The sequence below is a fragment of the Clarias gariepinus genome, chromosome 16, assembly GCF_024256425.1.
Source record: "Clarias gariepinus isolate MV-2021 ecotype Netherlands chromosome 16, CGAR_prim_01v2, whole genome shotgun sequence".
Taxonomy (NCBI): Eukaryota; Metazoa; Chordata; class Actinopteri; order Siluriformes; family Clariidae; genus Clarias; species Clarias gariepinus.
Window position 1 is genome coordinate 14,636,403 of NC_071115.1, and position 22,400 is coordinate 14,658,802.

A 22,400-nucleotide genomic window follows, 5' to 3' on the forward strand; every position below is an offset into this window, starting at 1 on the left:
AAAATGCATTTAGTACATCTTTCTTCATGTTGTGATTCAGAAGAGTCAACGTGCAAGGTGTCCTATTGCATTTGTGTGATTTAAATTAAAAGTTATTATATGGACATAGAGCTTTACTCACTTTTTTCAACACACTGCTATTATTTTGAACACAACTGTATTTTGTCAAAACAATGGAAATATTGTATTTAAAATTTAACCTTGCCTAAGATTTTTCTGCATACACAATTTTTAACAAACATTGCAGGAAAAACTCTGTCTGCATAAAGACCTTTCCAACTGTATTTTTCACAGAACTAATCTTATAAAAATAGACATAAGCACAGTTTTGCATTATTGGTTCATTTCTCTAATCAAAGCTGAACTTTTCAAAGCAAAAGTCATTACATGTGAAATGTTTGAACCAGTTATGTCAAGGATATTTTCTAGATGTGTCCTAAATTTATTCAATGTTCTCCGGTGAATCTGAACTGCACCAGTTAAAAAGAATGTTCAACCAATCAGTGCGGCATTGTGATGTGGATCAGAATCTTCGGCCTGACAAACAGGTAAGTCGGCAAATGGTTATGACTGAAGAATGTTTCCGATGCTTACATTTCTAATTTAGTATTTTAACCTTTGTGCTATGACATGGTCCATCAACAAATTACAATACACTCAGGAAAAAGTGTGAAAATGAATCCTGTTCAATCTCTTCAGTAAATCCTTCACGTACAGTTATGTGTAACTTTGTATCGATTGAATTAATATACGTCATAAAAATTGCATTTTCAATTATCATCAAATCTTAGCCATAGTTTTTTTACATGCATTTTTTTTTTCTAGAAAATACTTAGAGTACATTGTCTACTGACAAAATGATTATTTCAAACAATTACACATACAGACTTGTCATTCTGATGGCAATGACAGGTTCATTTACATAAATATTTACTATACTTTTGAAAAATAAACTAAAGATTTTGACCAGGTTGTGCACTTACAGTTTTGCAAACAATAAGGATGATTCAAGAAATATTCCAAAGGGTCTAAGAAAAACATATTAGGTATGTGTAGTCTGAGACTTAAAATGTTATAATATCTAGTTAAGATGCATGCAATAGAAAAATAGCTTTTATCCGAGGGTAGTTACATCCAAACCAGATGGACACTGTTCAAATAGGGCTTGGGCATCATGATGTCACACCAATACTTATGTTTGGTCCCTTAAAAAAAAAAAGGAGGTACATCCAACATGGGGAATTTCACAGAATGCACTGTGGTGGAATTTTTTTTTGCTCCATGTTCTGGAGATGAATTTGATAGAATTTATCCTGTTGCCTTTTTCCACCAGTGACCTAATTAAATACAAGGTAACTTGTCCCACTTGCAGCTATACATACACGCACCATAAGATAAGGTGAAGTGCTATGGATTATGAGGAATTAAGTTCCATCTTTATATACTTCTCTTCCAGTCACTGTAAAACAGGTAATGTTTGTCTTTCCACACTGTTCCAAAACTAAATGGACTTTTTATCCAATCTAATGATGCCTTAAGATGTTGCTACTGGCAATGACAGCTCTTCGGACTTAATGTCAATAGTAAGAAATGGCCATGGAACTATTGAGCAATCACCCAATCAAAAAACCTTTGGTCCATAAAACATTTATGTCCTGATTTGGATGTAATCACCCTTAAATATGTTAAAAATCAGCACTTGCAACTGCGGTAGACACCTAACAACTTTGGCAATTGCCAAATATTTATGTTTTGCTAGTTTGCAGTGTAAATCACATTTACCTTTTTGCTTTAGGACAGGAGTAGGAAGATGTCAGGGTTGAATCTTAAGAAGTAAATTGAAGACTTAACAATTCACCTAGGACAGGAGGCAAATTTTCTATACAATGCCACAAAAGGGATTTTATGTGCAACATTTCATCTGATGTAACCAAAACAAATTTAAAGAACTTAATTAAAACAATGAATTTATTAAAATCTTTTTCCTGGATTTAGGAAGGTGGTATGAAAAGAAGGTCATTTATAATTGTACATGCAATTAAATGACTCTCAGCTTAATACTAGCTGTTAACAGTAAGGCCTGGTCCTTGCTCTCTTTTAACACGGTAACACAAATCAGTACTGTATACAGAAAATGTTACAGTTTATATCTTAGTGATCAGCTCACAGTGGTTGCAATGCACGAAGTTAGCATTGCAGCCTTGTTGGGACCAACCGTGGAAATTTCCGCCTCCTCCTCCTCCTCATCATCATCATCATCAGAGCTCTCAACATTGGATGGATGACCTCTGTTTTTTACACTGTTTACCCTCTTGTTTCTGGATCTAAAACCCTTCAATGCGATGACACTGTCACTGTCGTCATTCTCCGAGTCTTCTTCACTGCTGTCTGCGTCCTCCATGTCATCACTGTGTTCAGAATTCTCCTGCTGTCCACTCGGTTTTTCCCGCCCTGGATTCTTGTCAAGTACAATTATGTTCTGTGGCTCGGTGTTCATCTCTTCTCCCTGCATTTCCCCACTGGAGAAAAAGTTATCCGATTGTTAAAAAATCATGACAAGGCACATCACATACTTTCTGTTTCAGCTAAAATTATGACTTTAAAATCTTCACCAAAAATGCAAAGTTAATTCCATGAGCTGGTGCCATTTGGGTGCCTTGCAGCTCTTAAAAACATTTAACGTTTATATACATACTTTTATTATACATACTTTTTTTATGCATCTTTGCTGACAATGGCCTGATTTTGTTAATAACTGATTAACAGGGTTGAGATTTTTAGCATTCAGTTGCATATCAGACTTGAAAAGTATTCCAAATATTTAATAGGGTCAAGAGGTTTAGTTAAGTTACATGAGTGAGGGAATGTTGTGAAACTACAATATCATTTATTCACGACATGTACAGAATAACATATGGAGGAAAAAAAAAACTGTCCAGTTTCTGTAAACCCTGGGCCTACTCTAGCCTTGAATTCCTATTAGGGTAGAACCTGATATGGTTTTCTGCAACAAAGTTCGACAATTTATAAATCCGGGGTTAGTTCAGTTTCCACTGAATGCATTCTTTTTTTTTCTCCCCACACTATTTTGTGTAAATGCTAGAGGGGGTTCTGTAAAAATACCAGGAGATCAGCATCATCAAAATCATCACAATTATGGGTGTTAAATCTTCACCAGGAAGGGCAGGTATGGGTGAAAGCTTTCATTCCAACCAAGCAGAAGCCAGCCAGACAGTCTATTGAAGGCCAACAATAAATTCATTATTTAGTTGGGATCATATGGTTTCACAAATGCACACTGGGCCTTTCTGGAGAACATGACACTCCTGATCTAAACAATCCTAAGGAAAAAAAAGGGATCTTCATAATTCTTAGCCATATAAACTTACAGAGGGATTAATACCAAAACCCATGAACAACAAACAACAAGAATCAAAAATATCAGATATCACAGAAATTTACACAAATGCAAAGAAATTTACCACTAGGTAACCAACAATGCAAAGCCACATGGATAAACTGGTTTCTTGGTTTACCTGATCATGTGCACAACAACAAGCACTAAATACTGATAAACAATAGCTTTTGCATGCCAGCATGACCTTATGCCCAAGTTTGGAATGCAAAATGTTTGAAATGTTTATGCTTTGTCTGTTTAAAGAAAAACTGAAGAGATAAAACAGTCATGCATGCTTGCTAAGAAAATGTTTCTGCTGCTTTGGAATGAATAATAGGTTATGCCAAAATCTCTTCTACAGTAAGTATGTTTTAAGTTTCAATTAATCATTGTGTCTAATCAGATGTCTTCCTCATGGCTAAAACTTTCCTTTCATTTTCATGCATTAGTGTCTATCTGTTCATGTTTCCTTTATCTGATCAAATACCTTACTATTCTGTCTGAGATTTAATTTCCCTTTTCCATTAACCTCCGTTCTTCCACTATAACTTATGGCACAACCACTGAACTTAAATGTTTAGCACATAAGAGACTCTTGACTCTAAAAATTCAGTTACAGTGTCAAATGCACTGTAGTAAACTAATAGCGGGGCATTGATGACTAAGCCCCCCAAGGATGGGAATCACCAGGGACCACCTGATATGATATCACAAAACCTTGGAGCCAAACAGATTTTACTGAAGTTCTGATATTTCAGAACTTCATTTTCATACAAATGTTGTCAACAATTAGATTAAAAAAAAAAATATTTTGTTGAAATTCCCAACAAACACAAAATTTGCTCCTGCCACACAGGACGCTGTGCTGCCTGTAAGCATTTGAATGATTTACAGCATGCAACTTGTAGTATTATAGTAGAAAAGCACCTCAAATGCAACCATAATTTTTTTTCACCATCTCTTTACCCCCCCTTCCCTCCCCCCCCCCACTACTGGTTGTGTAACCTGCTGTTGCTGTAACGCAATATCCCTCACAGGGTCCAAAAAGTCTGTCCTTATGGATTAAGGTGGTGGAATATCCAAAAGAAAAAAAAAAAAAGTTACTTCATGTTCTCACAGAAATTATATCTGTAATGAACAGAACAATGTCTGTCTCTTTCGAAAAAGCAGACACTCCTTTTTACCAAGAATCTGAAATGAATCTTAAAGTCCTCTGTCCTGAACACTTTTGTAATGGGGAAACTTTGACTAATAGAAAGTACTGTGATTTCTCCCTTAAATCAAGTTAAAAAAAAAAAAAGCATTCTTACCACATTAATGCTTACACTTCTTACTTAAAAAAAGAACACTTAAAAAAACAATTTATTATCAGCCTTTTATCCATTTATTAATATTATTTTAATACAATCCTTTTGAAAGAGCCATAAACAATGTCTTACAACAATAATAATGGTCCGATATGTACTGCTATAAAATAATGCACGCCTTCTGACTGTCAACAGGCTGCCTATTTAATTCACTTTTATTTTAGGCCATTGTAATTTTTCTATTTAATTTGACTCAATACCATTAGTTTATTGTCTGACTTATCTCAAGCAAATAAATTTTTTAACAGCTTTATATGTTTTAAAGAACACCATGAGTATCTCAAACATTCATCATTAGGGACAAGTACTGTATATACATCTGAAGATGTATACATTTGTTTATTTATAGCCAGAATTTCTATTTCTGTAAAGCAGACCAATAGTAGGTGGGGGAAATTTTGTTGTTGATTAGTTAGAAGTCATGTCATGATGAAACAATAATCTTTTTCCTTGCTGCCCTAGTAAGTGGGTGTTATTTCACCAACCACCCATAAACTCAGAAAAAGGAGAAATAATCTCACAAAATAAGAGTATGTGTGAAAAATGAAAGCGGTTTGTATTTTCTGCAAAATAATGGCTAAATGAGAGACCCCTCAATTTTTCAACTGAGAACAAACTTACTGTGACAGGCTGCAAAGTGCCTGAAGATTTAAACATTTTAAACATTGCTTTTTTTTAATGTACAACCTCAACAGTAACCTAATTCCCATCCTCTCAACATTTAGCATCGCAGTATACTAATCATTAGCCTGATCATCTGTCATCATCTGCACCCATTTCTCACTGGTTCACTGATTCATAAGTCACTGTGTGGCTTAACAACCAAAATACATTTCTCTGAAACTGGTCACGTACAGGAACTTGACTGAAAACAAGAGCCAAAAAAGTCCTTTAGGAAGCCCAGAGAGCTATTCCTCAAGAGATCCTCTTTAGTAGCAAAACATGAAGAGATGCAGGGTGGGTCAGGGCTTTTCCACATTACTATATATTCTTAAAAGAATTGGTCAGTTTTAGACAATTTAACGTTCGAAAGCATACCTAAATAATTTAATGTGGGAACTGACTTATTGATTAAATTAATTGAAACACCCAACAAATGACTAAATAAATTTCAAGAAGGATTATGAATGATGAGCTCTACTTCTGATTAGTCAGACTTAAGCATTCAAGCTCATTGTGGCACCTTAGTTATCAAGAATTACATCAATTGATTTTAATAGTAGATAGAGACATAAAAATGCTGCAACAGGAATAAAAACACTTGTTCCTTGTTCCTTGTATGGCAGAAAGGTAACTTGTGCCTATGGCAAGTAAGTGCTCAAATATCATTCCAGTTGCCATCGTGATGTATAAATATGAACACAGTGATGATATGAAAATATTGGAGTACAATACGAGTTCTTAACACATGAATCCTATTCAGGGGAAAATACCTAAGCAAGGTTAAGCTCAAATCTGCTCACCTGTCTTTACTTCCTGTCACTCGCATCTTCTGCCACATGTAATCCAGGAACATGGAGGCCTGGAGCAGACGGCTGATCCTTTGCATGTGTCTCTCTGCAAAAAATCAAAGCCGGGACCGTATCACATATCTATAACAAACATTAACCCTACTCATGAAACAGCTTGAAAATCATATAATATTAAACCCTTTGCATGACACTGAATGACATTATTAAAACAAAAACAACAAAAAACAAACAAACCAAAAAAAACATACTTTTACATGTTTATGCTTCGTGAAGTCATAATTATTACCATAACTTTCATCAGGAAATAGAAGCAATTTTGTTCCCTAGGGCCAAAGCCAGGTCCACAATGATGCATTCATGTAATATTTGCTTGAATTATAGATTTTACATTAAACATTATCTCTAAAAAATGTTAATGTGTCACTTTTTATAAGGCTTTTATAGAGCTGCTCATGTAATTAAAGTCTGAAAAAAAAAACACATTTTAAAAACAACAAATTTAACCAAGATAAGGAGTAATAGTTACTACGGTTCTTTGGAGAAAGTTTTATTTAAGAAAACTCTGACGCCGGAGAACTTGGTCATAAAAATATTTTTGGAGTGACTTAAACTATTTGTCCAAGACACAATAAAATAAAGGCTTGTACAGGAATGGCTGTTTTATTGCTTTAATATAGTAAGCATAAAACACTAAAACCTTATTGACAAATTTCCTATTACAGCCCTCCTCAGAGTATTTTATTTCTTAACAGCATGCATTTTGTAGACCTAAAATACAGGGAATGTTCAAGACAAAACGAGACTCAGTTATAAGAGTAAAAACTATCTTTATTTCTCCATATAATTCCCTGCTACACTAATGCACTTATCCCAGTGTTAGACTAGTGCTTCGCCAAACATGTTGAAATTGGAGCGAGGTCAGGAGTGTATGGGAGAAAATGTGTGTGGTGTTTTTAAATGATTCTGTGTACAATTTCCATAGAGACAGATGTATCTCTTCTGCAAGTTGGCGATAAGTTATCTGTCCATTTTCAAGGTTCAGGCGTTCCACTCGCTGATTTTTTTTGAGAATAACTGCTCAGGGGTCACTTTGGCTTGGATGGACATACAGCATTCTTTAAAACGTTTCCACCATTTGAATGTTTTACAGTCTCATCAGTGTACTGTGCTCGAAGTCGGCTGCAACTATCAATCAGTTTTAAGCTTTCATTCACCAAAAATATCATCTCAAATCCTGGTTTAACTTGAATGCCCCTTGTAAATAAATCTAAACAGTAATAATAGGAATACTGATGATGATGTTATAAAATAGGAGAAAAAAGTAAAGAAATACATCTATCTAGGAACCTCTGCAGTCCAATCAGGTACCATGGGGACCAATGATAATTACCATTGTATTTATTTCTATTTTTAGGACTGTGGTAGGACAATATTCACACATTACGCACAAATGATACCCCTATCTCACCTACGTGAGAGGAGTAATTGCCCGACGTTCCACAGGGTCTGTAAGTTGTTCCGCAAAGAGCCAACTAATCCAGCAGCCTAAAAGTAAAATTACTTAGTCTTAGCCTTTAGCTAGCTACCTAGCATCGACTATGTTGCCAGAAATGGCGATGGATATGTAACAGGATGGGAGGATCCATCAGAGGTAAGCGGGGTTTAAGCTACTAAACCAACACTGCTCCTAACAAGACAAACCAGGAAACGAAAATGTACAAAATGTATTGCAGGAATTTGATGGAGTTTGTAAATCAATGGCTGTTTATCTCGAACACAGTGTAGCGTGCGCAAAATACAAAGGTTAGTATGGCTTTAAAAACACAACTATAAACTTTACAAAATCCTGATTACTTAAATTCGGGTCTTTTTGTGTGATTAAGGAAATGAAACAGGACAAATTAATGTCATGCACATACTAGGCACCCACCACAAATCGTACTAACCAGTATAGGGGATAAGACCCTCTAGATGAGTGCGCGCTCCTTGGAACTGCAGCAGCTCGTCTGGGCTCAGGTGAGTCAGTAGCACCTGTAACACTGCCTGGGAGCTCAGACAGCTTCGTGCATTTGTGTTCCACACCACGCAGTATCGCAGCAGAGACTCTGAACATACAAGCACACAAGAAGATTCAACTAGTTGACTTCCTGGACCAATGAACACAATAACCGTAAATATCCTTTTCTTTTCTTTACAATCAAATAAAATGGATTATTTTCCCTTTACATGAACTTGATAACAAATAAAAAAAAAACCTAAATGGCATTAAAAAATAAGGCAATACTTAAAATATTTTTTTTTATTAGAAATTGTATGATTTATGTTGTCATTATTTTAAAGTAGTAAGAATATCATTAAAACATGAAATATCACTTTTGTCTTAATACTTCTGGCCACCATTGTACCATTCATTACTATAACGATCTTTATATATTTTGGTACTACTGATGTCAATAATGTTCATGTTGTGATGTCCTCAAATTGAGGAGTGAATGGTGGTGTGAGCTCACCCTTTTGGTCCTGCCGTAGTCTAAGGATGGTTTTCTCCAGATGCTGCTCAGCCTCCTCCTCTTGCTGGATTTCTGCCAATACAGAGTTCATTGGAAACAGAAAGCAAGAGGGTTATACTTTTAAAACTAGGTTATCAATCACCATTAAAGAGAAATCCATTTAACTTAATTGTAAGGGCAGCAGTCTACACCTGCGATGAATCAATCTCCAACAAAGGATTGGCCAAGTTCCAACTAGTCTGGAGTTTCCTACTAAAGGTTGTTTATTACCATCTCTCATTACTCAGTATCAAACTCTTTATTGTAAACTCCAACCACTGATCACAACCAGTGTGACGAAAGCATACAAAGCTTGAACTTTGAATTCATTCATTTTCAATCAAAAGGAAGTTGACATTTATAATAGCCTGGGAGCCACTGGGCTACATTAGTGACCTTTGTATAGTTATAATTATCTTAACTTCAAATTGAATCATTAAACTATTTAAGCAGCTCAAATATTCTTGTGTTATTAACTAGTTAATTACTCCACAAATATTTTGTTGTAGTTTATGCTTGACCCCTAGTTCGTTCCATACATTTGCAGTCCCAGTCTACAGCATTTTCCTGGAACTGATGAAACACTTATTTTCATTTCGTCTCACTGCTGACTGTAGCTGGAAGTTGCCAAAAATATTTCTACACTTAATTAATAGACTATTAATCTCCGTGGTATGGTATCCCACAAATTCCATCATAAAACTATTTTAAACCTGCAATGTTTCACAATTACTGACCATTTGACTGATTCTGATTACCTCTAATGAAGATTTGTTTTATCTGATGGTCTTTGTAATACATCACTCAAATCAGAGATTCAGTTTCCTTAAAATACTTTCCTTAAAATGAGTTTTTTCCCTCCGTTATGCATCCTGCCTAAAATGTTATGCTTTCCAAGATGCATTTCTGCTCACTACAGCAGTACAAGTGATTATCCAGTTTATTTTGCCTTGAAATAACTCTTATGTAACATCTTTCATGCTAATTAAAATAGCTTTGGATATGTACTTTATCATTAAAAAAATTTGATTACATGAATATTATAAAAATTTCTTCTAAAAGATTTTCATAAAATTTATGTCTATGCCATTATAAAATGATCACTCACTTTATTTGTGTATATATACACAAATAATATTTTTATTTGCATATATATATATATATATATATATATATATATATATATATATATATATATATATATATATAGACACACACACACATAATATAAAATATATTTATTTGTATATTTATATTGTATATTTATATAATGTACGTTTATTCCTGTAAACGTAATTTGTAATGCTGTATTATACACAGCTTTTCTTACTTCTTAGGTACAAAAACGTTTTTTTTTTTTTGGAATTTCTATGACTCAAAGAGAAAAGCAGTTGTTAAACCTGTTTAGTTGGTCAAAGAAACTTTCCTAAAAAGACAACTGGAAAAAAGGAGTGCAGCATTGAATATGTTCTACAAATAGAATCCATTTAAAAGACTGGCCGGGGCAGGATTTTTTTCCGATACATGCCTGCACGTACACTGGATTACAGGAAAATTACTACTCCTGTAACGTCATGGAAGCGTGGTCACCGCCTATCATACTCTGCCTGAATAACCGGAAACCTTCACCTTCCATTCAGCAGTGTTCCTAAAGTCCGAATCTGCTTTAAGTGTCTTGACGAGTTAAGCTGCTATGTCGAAATATGTAACCGTATCATGAACCGATAGCGTTATGTTTTAAAAGCCAAACAATTGCGGAGTGCAGCAAAACCAATGAGGGCATGTAAAGTGTGTACATGTTTGTTGTTGTTTGTCTTTCCACTGCTGCCGTCGAGGTGTCGCCACACCGGATCATTCGATCCACACAACAACTTGGCACAGGTTTTATGCCGGATACCCTTTCTGACACAACCCTCTCATTTTATCCGGGATCGAAACCGGCACTTAGGTTTGAGCATTGCCTGGGAATCGAACCCATGCCTTCCTCATGGCGGAACATTTTACAGCGAAATGGAAAAAGAAAATTGTACTGTGTACGCGAGAACCATATAAGTAGATGGGCCTGACACAAGCAGACATGGCAGCTGAAGGCAAGGTTAACTCAGTGGTTCAGAATGTCACAGGTTTAAACCCCAGCTACCACTGATGGGGTCCTTAAGCAAGGATTTTTGGCCCTCACCTGCTCAGATCAGTCAAACTGGATGAGGTTGTGGGCCAAATGTTGTAAAAGTAAAATTTCAGCTACATAAGGAGCACTTTCCATACACTCCTGTATATATCTCTTGCACATCCGCACGATATCCTGCATATCTGTCCACTAGGGAGGGTATTCTTTATTGGATATTTATTTCAAATGCACAACAAGGTAAACAGCAAAGATAATTGGGTTTAGACTGTATCACTGTGCATCTCGTAAAAACAGTAGAGATTTGACATACACATTTTTCACACTAATTTCCATGATATTTTTTGAATGTGTAAAGCTGCTTTGCGACAATGACAATTATTTACAGTGCTATAAAAAGATAACAGAATTAAATTAAAAAGATATCTTCAAGCCATTAAACCATTCTTGTTACAAGACTGGTCAGTATATTACAGAGAACCGGGTGCCACTATGTGGTGTATTGTCTCGAACACTCGCCTGCATTATGATATTTCTGTTTATGTTGGAACTGTGCAGTATTTTTCTAAATGCCCATAACCTCTCAAATGTTTTGATGTATATAGGATGCAGCCAACTTGTTTATTGCTGGGACGGCATAGTCTCCTTTTCCCCCCATAGCCAATAACAGTGGCGTTATCCAATCATGAGTGTCCATGAGCTCACGCATTTGGAAAAGGGCAGACACTGATCTGGAAATACTGATATCCAGTGTATTACGTAACCCAGGTGAGGCAGCATGGGCAGTAAAGTGATCCTCAAATACAAGTTTATGCCAAATTTCAGTACTAATTTTAGCCCCATCACCAGGAGATCCCGGGTCTGAATCCCAGCGATGCGATATCTATCTGCGGTCTGTAAGGGCTGATGATCGTACAATACCTTTGATGACTCGAAGCACAGTATGAGGCTGATCCAGCGAGATGGCTATGCCCAGAGCCTTTAAAAAGTTCTTCTCATGAAGCAGATTAGATAACTCCTGTTGCCTGAAATAAAGAGTTGAACCATTATAAGCAATGATGACTATTAAAACAAGGTGGTTTGAGACTATACAAAACTCCTTTAAACCCCCCAGGAGAACAGAAATGTTAAGGTAAGCACAGATAACAACTTAAAATAATAATTTGATCAGTTAATCTTAGATCAGGGATGGTTAATCAACTTAGATTTGCGCTGACTGGATGCATGGCACTCGCACTCCATGACCTTCAGTTCCCTATCATCGACTCGGATTGCGGCGTGTAATCTAACTCCAATCTAACCTGCTTGTGCTCTGCTTTGGCACAGAGTGTTACGAACACTACTGCATGGTTTTCAACATATGGCATAGTATTCTCACTCTAAGAATACAGGATATTTTAAATTCCTTACCATTCTAATACATGTCTTACTTTTACATTGTTGTGATTGTAACACAAGCACTATGACGAACTTGAGGAATCTTACTTGAGAATCTGACCCTCTTGCTTCGCCTGCTCCTCTGCTAGTTCTTCCTCTGTGACATCCTGAAAAAAGAAATAGCAGAAACAGCCAGATCAGGGAATTACTGATGCTTGTTTTCAACTTGCTTTTATTTGTGCACATATTTAGCTTATCATACCAAGTTTATTTAAATTAATTGCTTCCTTTGTGCCTTGTCAATGAGATCTGTCCACCTTGGAGTTTATGCACTAATAATATTGTATAAAATCCCTTTGAATCACATTACCTATCAAGACCAAAGTGCCGTGACTTCTAATTAATTTCTACTTAATTAGCCTATTTGACATAACACCAGTTTCTTCTGTAGTTCAGTTAATAATCCAGTTTCTGCGGTTATGCATATCTCTGTCCTCTGCATAGCTTTAAATATCCCCATAGCAATACCTCACTTTCAACCCAGTGGTACAAAAAGCTAGACGATCAGACCTTCCAAACTGTGATGTTAGAGTCAGCGGATCCGGTCACAATCAGATCATCGCTGCTGTTGCCGTGCAGAGCCCACACTTTATCCTGGTGAGCATCAAAGGTCTTCACACACTCATTGGTTTTAATAGTCCAGAGCTTCACAAGACCATCGGAACCACTACCAGACAACAGAAAACAAAGATAGGAAAATAAATAAATAAATAAATAAAACAACTTGTGTCTGTTGTGCCTTACTCTATAGGCAGTCACTGGCCATATTAATAGGAACAGTTGTTTACCTGCTTATATAACAATTTTTAAATTATGTAAAAATCATGCCATTCTAGTGTACATTTTTTATGGAATTTTCACATCAAACTGCAGAATAAAGACAAATGTGATCTTCCTTAGTCCTTTTGCCCATGGGTTTTTTTTTTTTTAAAAAAAGCTGATCGTCTCATTGATGTCACATAGATCACATTTTTCTAAACTATTGTCCTGTAACGGTGTAATTTTATGCATTGTGCTACGGGTCTTTCTATTAATGTGGCACGCTAAGAAAGCATGCAAAACCCATCTGTGAAGATTACATTATGCTGGTTAGCAGGAGATGTGATCAAAGTCACATGATGATGTCGGGTAAATGAGATAAGACATTTAAAATAAGCCGAAAAAATGTGTAGCAGTTGCAGGATGGTGTGGCTTACCCAGAAACTATCTGAGTGCCTCGGCTGACAAATATTATCTTCAGGACAGAGGCATCGTGTCCTTCAAACGTCTGCAGAAAATAAGATTAGAATAGAAAAAAAATTAATAATTAAGCTTAACCTGACCATGAGATCACATTAACATCAAACATGCTTCCCAGAAAAACATTGTTTTCACTCATTTTATCAGCAAAACTGCTGCTTGTGTGACTTATGTGCTTACTCCATGTGAAATACCTTGAGACAGCTAAAGTCATGAAGGCCCCAGAGCTTGATTGTGCCATCAGCTGATGCACTGGCCAGCACTTGGTCCACAGGAGAAAACTGTACACACCAGATGCCTCGGCGATGACCGCGGAGTACCCCGAGCAGGCTCATGTCGGCCAGGGACCAGAGCTTGGCTGTGCGGTCTTGAGAACCAGAAGCTAGCAGCTTGTCATTGGGTGAGACAGCCACGCTGTTTACATCCTAAAAAGAACAAGTGCACCAATATAATAAATGGCTGACTGAAGAATTTCGGGATTAACTGCTTCTCAAAGGTTCCTCTCAATCTTACTTAATTAGTTTTAGTACTGTTGCCTACATTATGATACAGTATTGTTTCTATAGCAACCTCTCTTTCAAAGGAACTGATAATGTAAACAATTTAAATACTTAAAGTCTAATAATAATAATAATAATAGCATTGGTATTAAACAAAAAAGTTTGATAATGCAAATTTTGTAATTAAATAAAAAGATATATTACAGTATGGTTAAAACTTTCCGTATGATAATTTGTGGTAAAAGTGCCCAGTTTGTTATAAGGCTGCATTAATTTGTCATTTTATTTTTTAAGAAAACCTAAATAAATTATTATGTAATGCTGCTGTAATTTAAGTGGTAACAAAAGCAAGCCTTCTTTCATTAAGGTTTCGCAACATTACACGCAACTATAAATAGTTATAAAAGAACAATTCCTTCTTTTTTCCATTACTAACGAAAGATACTTTTGCAAATTGCTGCTGCACTGTGTAGAAATGATAAAAAAATATATATATTTTTTATAAATTCAATCAAAAACACACAAAATAATCAACTTCCAAGTTCTAACAGTGTCTTTACATGGCATCATGCCAGATCTCACAACCCAGAACTCATTTCTCCTAAACTGATCGGTTAATTGTTTTAATGCTACTTATAAAATAATGATTTAATCTCTTTATGTCTATAGCATATGTTGAACTGCTGAAATCAAATACTAATCATATTAGTACTGTATTGTTCTGGTAAGCAACTTCCCTTAAACCTTCTCTTAAGTCTCTTTAAATTACAAGAAAAGGATTGCAGTAAATCAACTCTCGTCATCCATGCTTTCTAAGTGAACAAAGCTTTCATTTTGCCTTTCAGACACACTGAACGGCATGACACCTGATAGTATTTCCTTCTTAACAAAGAGATTTTTTTTTCCTGAAATAAAAACTCAAATGGCCCTCGAACACATTGCTGTCATTCTCACACTAAGCCAAAACAAAGAAAGGGTTCAAAACAATGACCAACTTTATCATGGGCCTTCTCAGTGACTCGAGCAGTAAGCTGGACCGGCTCGACACCCGGACCAGGAAGATTATCAGGCAGATCCCATATTTTGATAGTGCAGTCCTGACTTCCAGACACCAGGAAGGCCTTCTTTAACCTGCAAAGACATTGAGCAGGAAGTGTTTGTTCAAGGCTGTTACATTTTTTTTTAATAAAATATTCAGCTTCCCTTTCTGCTCGTTATCATCTTATCATCACAAAGGGCTTACTAAACTCTTAGCAGGAAAAAGACAGCCTGGAAAATGCCATGGTGATTTCAGAGAAACTGATAATAGGTTGTTTTGAGCTGATCCTCATAGCTGTTTATTGAAGCGAGAAAGCTCTATAAAGTCTTGGTTTATTAGTTAGCTTTGGTTATACATAAAGGAAGTACAGGGAACCTAACAGGGGGAAAGATATGTAGTTACAGAATTCGGGGAATTCTAGAGTATAATGTTTATCACGTAAAGCTTTTATGCTTTTAACACGCAAAAGTTTTAGGCACGGCTGTGAATGATGTTTGCGGCCGTGGCGGCTCAGAACCCATTGCAGTCATGAAAGCCAGATCCGTCAAAATCGATGTCAACTTGCAGACGAGATGCATGTGTTTGAGTACGGTTCCCACAATCATTAACAAACACCACTTGTACATTACAGGGAGTTTTTGCCACATCCCCTCATACAGTCCTGACCTCGCTCCATAATTAAGAATTGAGAATTAAGAATGATGCGTTATATTTCTGTTATATTGTAGCAGCTACTGTACAAACAGTTGTTCATGATAATCCCCCATTTTAATGGCAGAACACTCTGTTATGCAAACTCTTTCAAAGTGTACGCACAGTTGCAATAGTACTACTTATTGTGCTCTTTTTCAGGTGGACTCAAACACGGAACACTGATCCGTGCACAGGCACAATACAAAGCATTCAAATTACGCAAGCGTAACAAACTTCGGAGTCAAGTGTCTTTGGGTCTGAGGCCACAATCTGAAAGCACTCTTAAACAGCCGTTACTTCTATTGCATTTATTAATATATGCTTTTATGTGTGACCTGGAGCACGAAATGGAGCCCACAGCGTTGGAGTGGCCATGGCCCTGAGCCACACACTCTACATGACCGGTCGCGAGGTCCATCTTCCACACCCGCACAGAGTTATCCTGTGTAAACACACACACACACACACACACACACACACACACACACACACACACACACACAGAGGTACATTAGGAGCAAGAGCTTTTTAGTAGCAACTTCCAAGACACCTCCGTATTTTGATGCGTCTTTAATTACCTCACTCAAATTGGGAAGAAAAAAAAAAAAAAAAAAATTCCCCTTACCTTGGCACAGCTTGCAAACATGCAACGCTTTTTAAACACATCCAGGGAGAGGACAGTGTCTATTAAAAAAAAAGAAAATCAATCGCAAAGAGGAATTGCAAAGAGGAATTTGATGAAAAAGGTGACCGACTAGATGCACAAACCTTGAATTAAATTTTACAGTTTGGCATTAAGAACCTAAAGACCACGCACATACAGTATTCACAATCATACTGATCGCAAGATTTACATGACTTGTATAGCCACAGTGCCATCTGCTGGCCGTCACTGACCTGTGTGACCGTAAAGAATCTGGCAGCTGTTGGTGGCCAGCTCGAACACCTTGAGTTGTGAGCTGTTTGTGGCCACAACTATGTGACTGTCCTGTTTTCCCAGAAACCTGACATCCAGAACGTCATCGTTATAGCCCACAAACTTCAGGAAAAAGCAAAACAGATCGAACGATCAAAGCATAAGCCATTTTGTCCCAAAACAAACATGTACAATATAACATTACATTATAGTACATGATATACTGCCTGGCGCCATCATGTTTTTAATTTATTGGCCAACATAAATCGATTAAATCAATTGGATATGCAGAGCGAACTGTCATCCAACTAATCTGAGGCATAACTGATGCCATAACTGATCAGCATATTTGAATTTTTTAAAATTTATGCCAATATTTTAATAAATATGACGGGACCTTCTGATATCCACCTAAAATACATAATTTCACAATTTATTTGCACAGAGGCTGCAGTGATTCCAAACGTCTAAGGAAAGCGTTTGGGTGGTACATTATTGACAGGTCGGTGCTCACCTGGTGCTGCACAGTGAGAGAGGGCAGCTGGTAGAACAGGATGTTGTGCTCGGCTGTGACTGTAGCCAGGCGGTTGCAAAGAGGCAGAAACATGCAGTACACTAAGCTCAGAGGATCCCCGTCCTCTTCCTCTGACTGGGAGCCTGCAGCGTTCGGTAGCGTCTGTGTGAACACACACCGTGCTGAGCTCGACTCCCAGACCCTCAGCACACCTGCGAGACAAGAGGAGAGGATTAGATCTTTCCTTATGCACTGGACAATACGGCACAGGAGACCGATCACATTAATAATACCACAATTAAAGTCTGGAGCAAGGCAGACGATTACTGTAGGTTTTGTCTATTTAGAAATGTAGCGCTTATTTAAAATGGGTGATGCAATAAACATGATTATTCATCTGAATCCAGTAAGCTTTAATAGTGTTTACTTGACAAACGTAACCAAATGTCAGAAACACCCACCGAAGATTGACACACAGTACAAGGAGATAAATGTGGAGATGATAACACATTCACACACAACATAGTATACTGGGTAGTCATAAACTTGTCAAGTGTTTTATATAAGTCAGGAAATGACTCACTAAAAACAGTAATGTGAGTGAGTCAATGTTTTCCAGGAGAGGAAGAGAGATTACCTTTACTGCCAGCAGTGACAAAGTGTAGTTCTTTGCTTTTCACGCCAAGCTTTGAGTAATCCTCGTTTTCTGGCAGAATGACTACACCCTCCACAGCCTAAGTACAACAAATTAAATAAATTAATTAATACATAAACAAAAAAAAAAAAAACAGACGCATACATACATACAAATGACAGAAGTCAACTTCCACTCCTTTTATAACTTGCTGAGCAAAATAAACATGCAATAAAACACATGTACAATATGCAAAGTACATTCAAGTCCACCTTGGACTTGTGATAAAACTTCTTTTGAATTTCGCTATAAAACACATTGACGTTTACAGAGGACTTCAAGCACGATACAGTGATGAGGCTCTGAGCCGCAGTTAAACGGCTTGCAGCAAGTGGAACACCTGATCTGTTAAAATCGAAGGATAACTTGTCTACAACGTGAGGAAAAGACGCATCTGTCTGTGGAAACTGTACACACAATCGTTCATAGACTTTGCCCGCTCCAAGCCATTTCCACATGCTTTGGCCATTAAGGGAGTTCCTGGGAGACCAGGGTTTCAGACGTGATGCAGGCAGTCTGATCATGACTCTGGTGTACTGAGAAAACTTTCTACCTTGACCGTATCTAAACACTTGGGGAACCCTGGGATAAGTGCATTAGTGTAGCAGGAAATAATACAGAGAAATGAAGGAAGTGTTCATTTGTGTTGTCATCCTGCACAATCAAAAGTCCAAGTTTGACCAGAACGCCCATGTACAATACACAAATTTCTGAAGCGAAGTCATACCTCATACACAGGAACGGTTCTCTTTACTTTCCTCTCTTTAAGGTCCCACACTGTGCAGATTTTGTCTCGACCAGAGCTGGAATCAAACACAGAGTTACAGTTCAGCTTAGATATGCATAAGGGAGGAATTCTAAGTTCATAAGAATTAAATGTAAAGCACCAGCAGTAAACCACTGAAAGCATGCAGTGTTTTAAACATGTGAACTTACAACAAAAAATAGTCTTCACAGCAATTACAGTCTATTTATAACCATGAATACAAAAATAAGTGAATATTTCTGTTTTCTATTTTCTTCTGCATTCCAGCATTTATTATTACCAAAAAACTCAGTATATTGAACCATGCTGGAATATTTACTTAAACTTTATTTCCACCATTCCTTTCAGTGTACCTAATTAAAGTGAAGCCATCGAGAGAAAAGGCAAGTGACGTGACCGCGCTGAAGTGGCTCTCCAGGATGCAGATGCACTTGCTGGTGCGCAGGTCCCAAATACGGATTCCACACTCCATAGAGGACGAGAAGAGCTGCAGCAGGGTGATATCTGGATGAAACTGCACCAAACTGAACAAAGCAAAGAAAAAAAAAAAGGTTATATATAAATTTAAAGACCACAAATCTTTCTCAGATCATCCTGCTCAGTCAGAATAATTTGTACTTCATTACTTACTGAACAACGCCAGAAGAGCCTTTTAGATTGTGCGTGCAGTACTGTTTGACGACATCCCACAGCTTTATAGTGCCATCACAACCCCCTAGAACACACACAAAAGACTTAGATTTGCCTTTTCCTCTCTCAACTTTTTTTACGGTCATGTGTAAAACTTTACGGTCATGTTAAAAAACGCTCTCTTTCAATTTTATGTTATCTGTGTGAAAACATTAAATAAAAACAATAGGATTCATGTGATCATATCGGGTCATAATATCAGTTAGGGTTAGAAAACCATTTCCAAACAATTTAACATGCAGTGTTTTAAAGTGCGTGTTCTGCTTTTCACAAGTGCCAACCTGTCCCGGAATGGACGTCTCAGGATATCCATCCCGAGATCAAACTGTGCAATGCTCAGAGAAATAAAAAAAGAGAAACCTCTTCTTTTTAAGAACATGGAAGCATAACTAAAAAATACTGAATCATAGGGGTACTCAGTACTGGCTTTGTTAATTAAATAAGTGCACAGTGAAACATTTACATGTTCTTATTCATCTGAGGGTGGATTTACTAAGACCAGCTTAGAAGATCAAATGATTTTTATTGTGTCACAAAAACATAAAATTAAAAGGCACACTCATTTTTACACATGATTATGTCTGATGAGCTTAAACTGTGTCCTACCAGTTGCCAGAAGAGTGGAGGTGCAGTCGAATGCCATGCTAGCCACAGGCACGTTGTGAATCGCCCTCCACGTGCGAGTACACTTCTCTTCCTTCCAGTCCCATTGCTTCAACAGTAGAGCCCTGCTGGCAGTCACCAGTATCTGCAATAAGACCCAAATACAGCAACCTTATGACTGATATCTTGAAAAAGCACTGTTTGTTAAAAGAAAGTTGTAAAATAAGGTTTATGAATGATAGACGGAAAAAATAGCTACCTCATCATCAGGGCTGAGTGAGAACGAGGTGATGTCCTCTTGATCATCCTATATATATATAAAAAAATATTTTTTGGTGATTAAACCACTTTGACATCATGCCAATCTACATACTACAGGTTCGCAACACTGGTCATGAAATAACCCTTACACCTATCTCTGTAACTAAAGCAGGCACATGGAAGGGTACTCAATGAAGACAGTTGCAAACCTCTAGAACAAGCATCACTAAATGATGGCCTGGATCTGGACCGAGTAAGAATTATATCCTGACTTTATTGCTTTTAAAGCGCAATCTAGCGCTTTTTTTTCTTCGGGGAGGGTGCGGCTATACACGTCACTCAACAGAGCCAATTAACGTAATAGTTTACCGTGTATAGACAAACTAACACTTAAAAGATGAATGTACAGATAAATACATGTTTATTCTTCCAGCAGGAAGTTTAAAAGCAGTTTGTTTTATTTGTTCTAAAACAATGGCGATTATAGAAAGCAGTAATTTGAAGCACTGGCATGAGAGAAAACATCAGCTGTTTGAGAAAACATATCAGAAGCAGTCTGAGGTGAGGGCATGTAAAAATACCCGAACGGAGGGTCTGCTATGACCGAGCAATCAGAGTGCTTTTACATTTACTTACAGCCCAGCAGGATGCAATTCAAGATTCACTAAAGATTGTTGGTTGTATTCTATACACTCACTCACTCACTCATCATCTATACCGCTTTACCCTGTATACAGGGTCACGAGGGGCCTGCAGCCTATCCCAGGAGACTTAGGGCACATTGCTGGGTATACCCTGGATAGAGTGCCAATTCACGACAGGACAAACATACACAAACACACACGGCAATTTGGGGTTAACCTAATCTGCATATCTTTGGACTGTGGGAGGAAATCAGTGTACCCAGAGGAAACCCAACAAGCATGAAATCTCCATGCACAACGACCCGAGGCGAATATCGAACTCGGACCCTGGAGGTGCAAGAACACAGTGCTAACCACTAACCCACTCCGCCGTTCTATTCCGTAGAAGGCGATCAAAGATCAAACTGTCCACATGTTTAACAGTAATTGAAAATTTACAAATATTATCTAAATGAAATAGAAATTTTAAACTGCTTATTTTTTCTGAACTAACAATGACTGCATACAAATAGAGAGAACTGAATCCTAAGACAAACATGAAAATCAAATCTTGGTTCGACTGTTACCTGGACCTTTTTAACTTTTAATTCAGTAACCCTTCTCTGTGAGGATGATGTACTGTATACACTTACCTGTTCAATACTGTGGAGAATTTTGCCAGTAGAAATCTGCAAAATGTTGACTCGTGGTCCAGAGGTGCAAAAGATGTGATTTTCATCACGGCTTATCTTTATGTAAAGAATAAAAAACAAAATGACATAAAAAGAGGACTAACAGTTACATAATCAGAACTGCATTTCACTATTGGGTGCACTTATTTACCTGTACTTTCCCTCCCTTGTAGAATGGCTCGATTTTACTGGAGACAGCATAGCTAAAAGCAGATAGAGCTTAAATTAGTTTAAATAGTCCAGCACATGCCCAGCTTTCTGGCTTGTGAAAACCTTTTTTATGTTAACTTGCTGCAATTTCACACAGCTACAACTAACCATATAGCTCTAGCTAACATCACCTGCATAAGAGGAAGACTCAAACTTACTTTGTTTTAAACCGCAGCGTGTTGGCTGCCATGGCCACACCTTTTCAGACCTTTTCTTTTCTTGAGGAAGCGTATTAAATGGGTTTGTTTATGTATTTATTTATTTAACTTAAAGCATTACAAATATAACTGAGCACATTCTCCCTCGCGGCTCGCGCAGTGTACATGTGTTCTCACTGGGGCAGCGTCGCACGAATATGACGTCACACAAGCGCAAAAAATCTTTCCCTTACTAACTAGGTAAACTAGGCGATTTTCTCACTACGTTTTTACAAATTACTGTTTGCATATAAAAATAATAATGTATTGTTTTTTATTTTATAATTTGCATGTGTATTGTATTAGTGATCTAACGACATTGCTAGGGAACCGTTAGATGTCGCTGTTGCCTGTTTAGTGCTGAATAGCAAATAGCGTCCTTTCTCACGTCGAGTGCACTATACACCCTGCGGTGT

The 22,400-nt window shown here is 37.2% G+C and overlaps 1 protein-coding gene across 1 annotated transcript; it reads right to left on the reverse strand.

The window, feature by feature from the left end:
- Positions 1 to 663: 663 nt before the first annotated feature.
- Positions 664 to 22,120, reverse strand: tbl3 (transducin beta like 3). Its single transcript, XM_053515486.1, has 23 exons — positions 21,946 to 22,120; positions 21,729 to 21,780; positions 21,539 to 21,634; positions 20,261 to 20,308; positions 20,005 to 20,146; positions 19,339 to 19,423; positions 19,062 to 19,232; positions 18,670 to 18,745; positions 17,886 to 17,982; positions 17,249 to 17,460; positions 16,716 to 16,857; positions 16,444 to 16,502; positions 16,154 to 16,260; positions 15,082 to 15,217; positions 13,781 to 14,011; positions 13,544 to 13,614; positions 12,858 to 13,014; positions 12,396 to 12,454; positions 11,832 to 11,935; positions 8,747 to 8,818; positions 8,183 to 8,341; positions 6,228 to 6,321; positions 664 to 2,519 (listed from the first exon to the last, which is right to left on the reverse strand). Exons 1-23 carry the CDS (start codon positions 21,975 to 21,977, stop codon positions 2,159 to 2,161), a joined length of 2,763 nt encoding a protein of 920 aa, XP_053371461.1. The 5' UTR covers positions 21,978 to 22,120; the 3' UTR covers positions 664 to 2,158.
- Between the last annotated feature and the right edge of the window lie 280 nt (positions 22,121 to 22,400).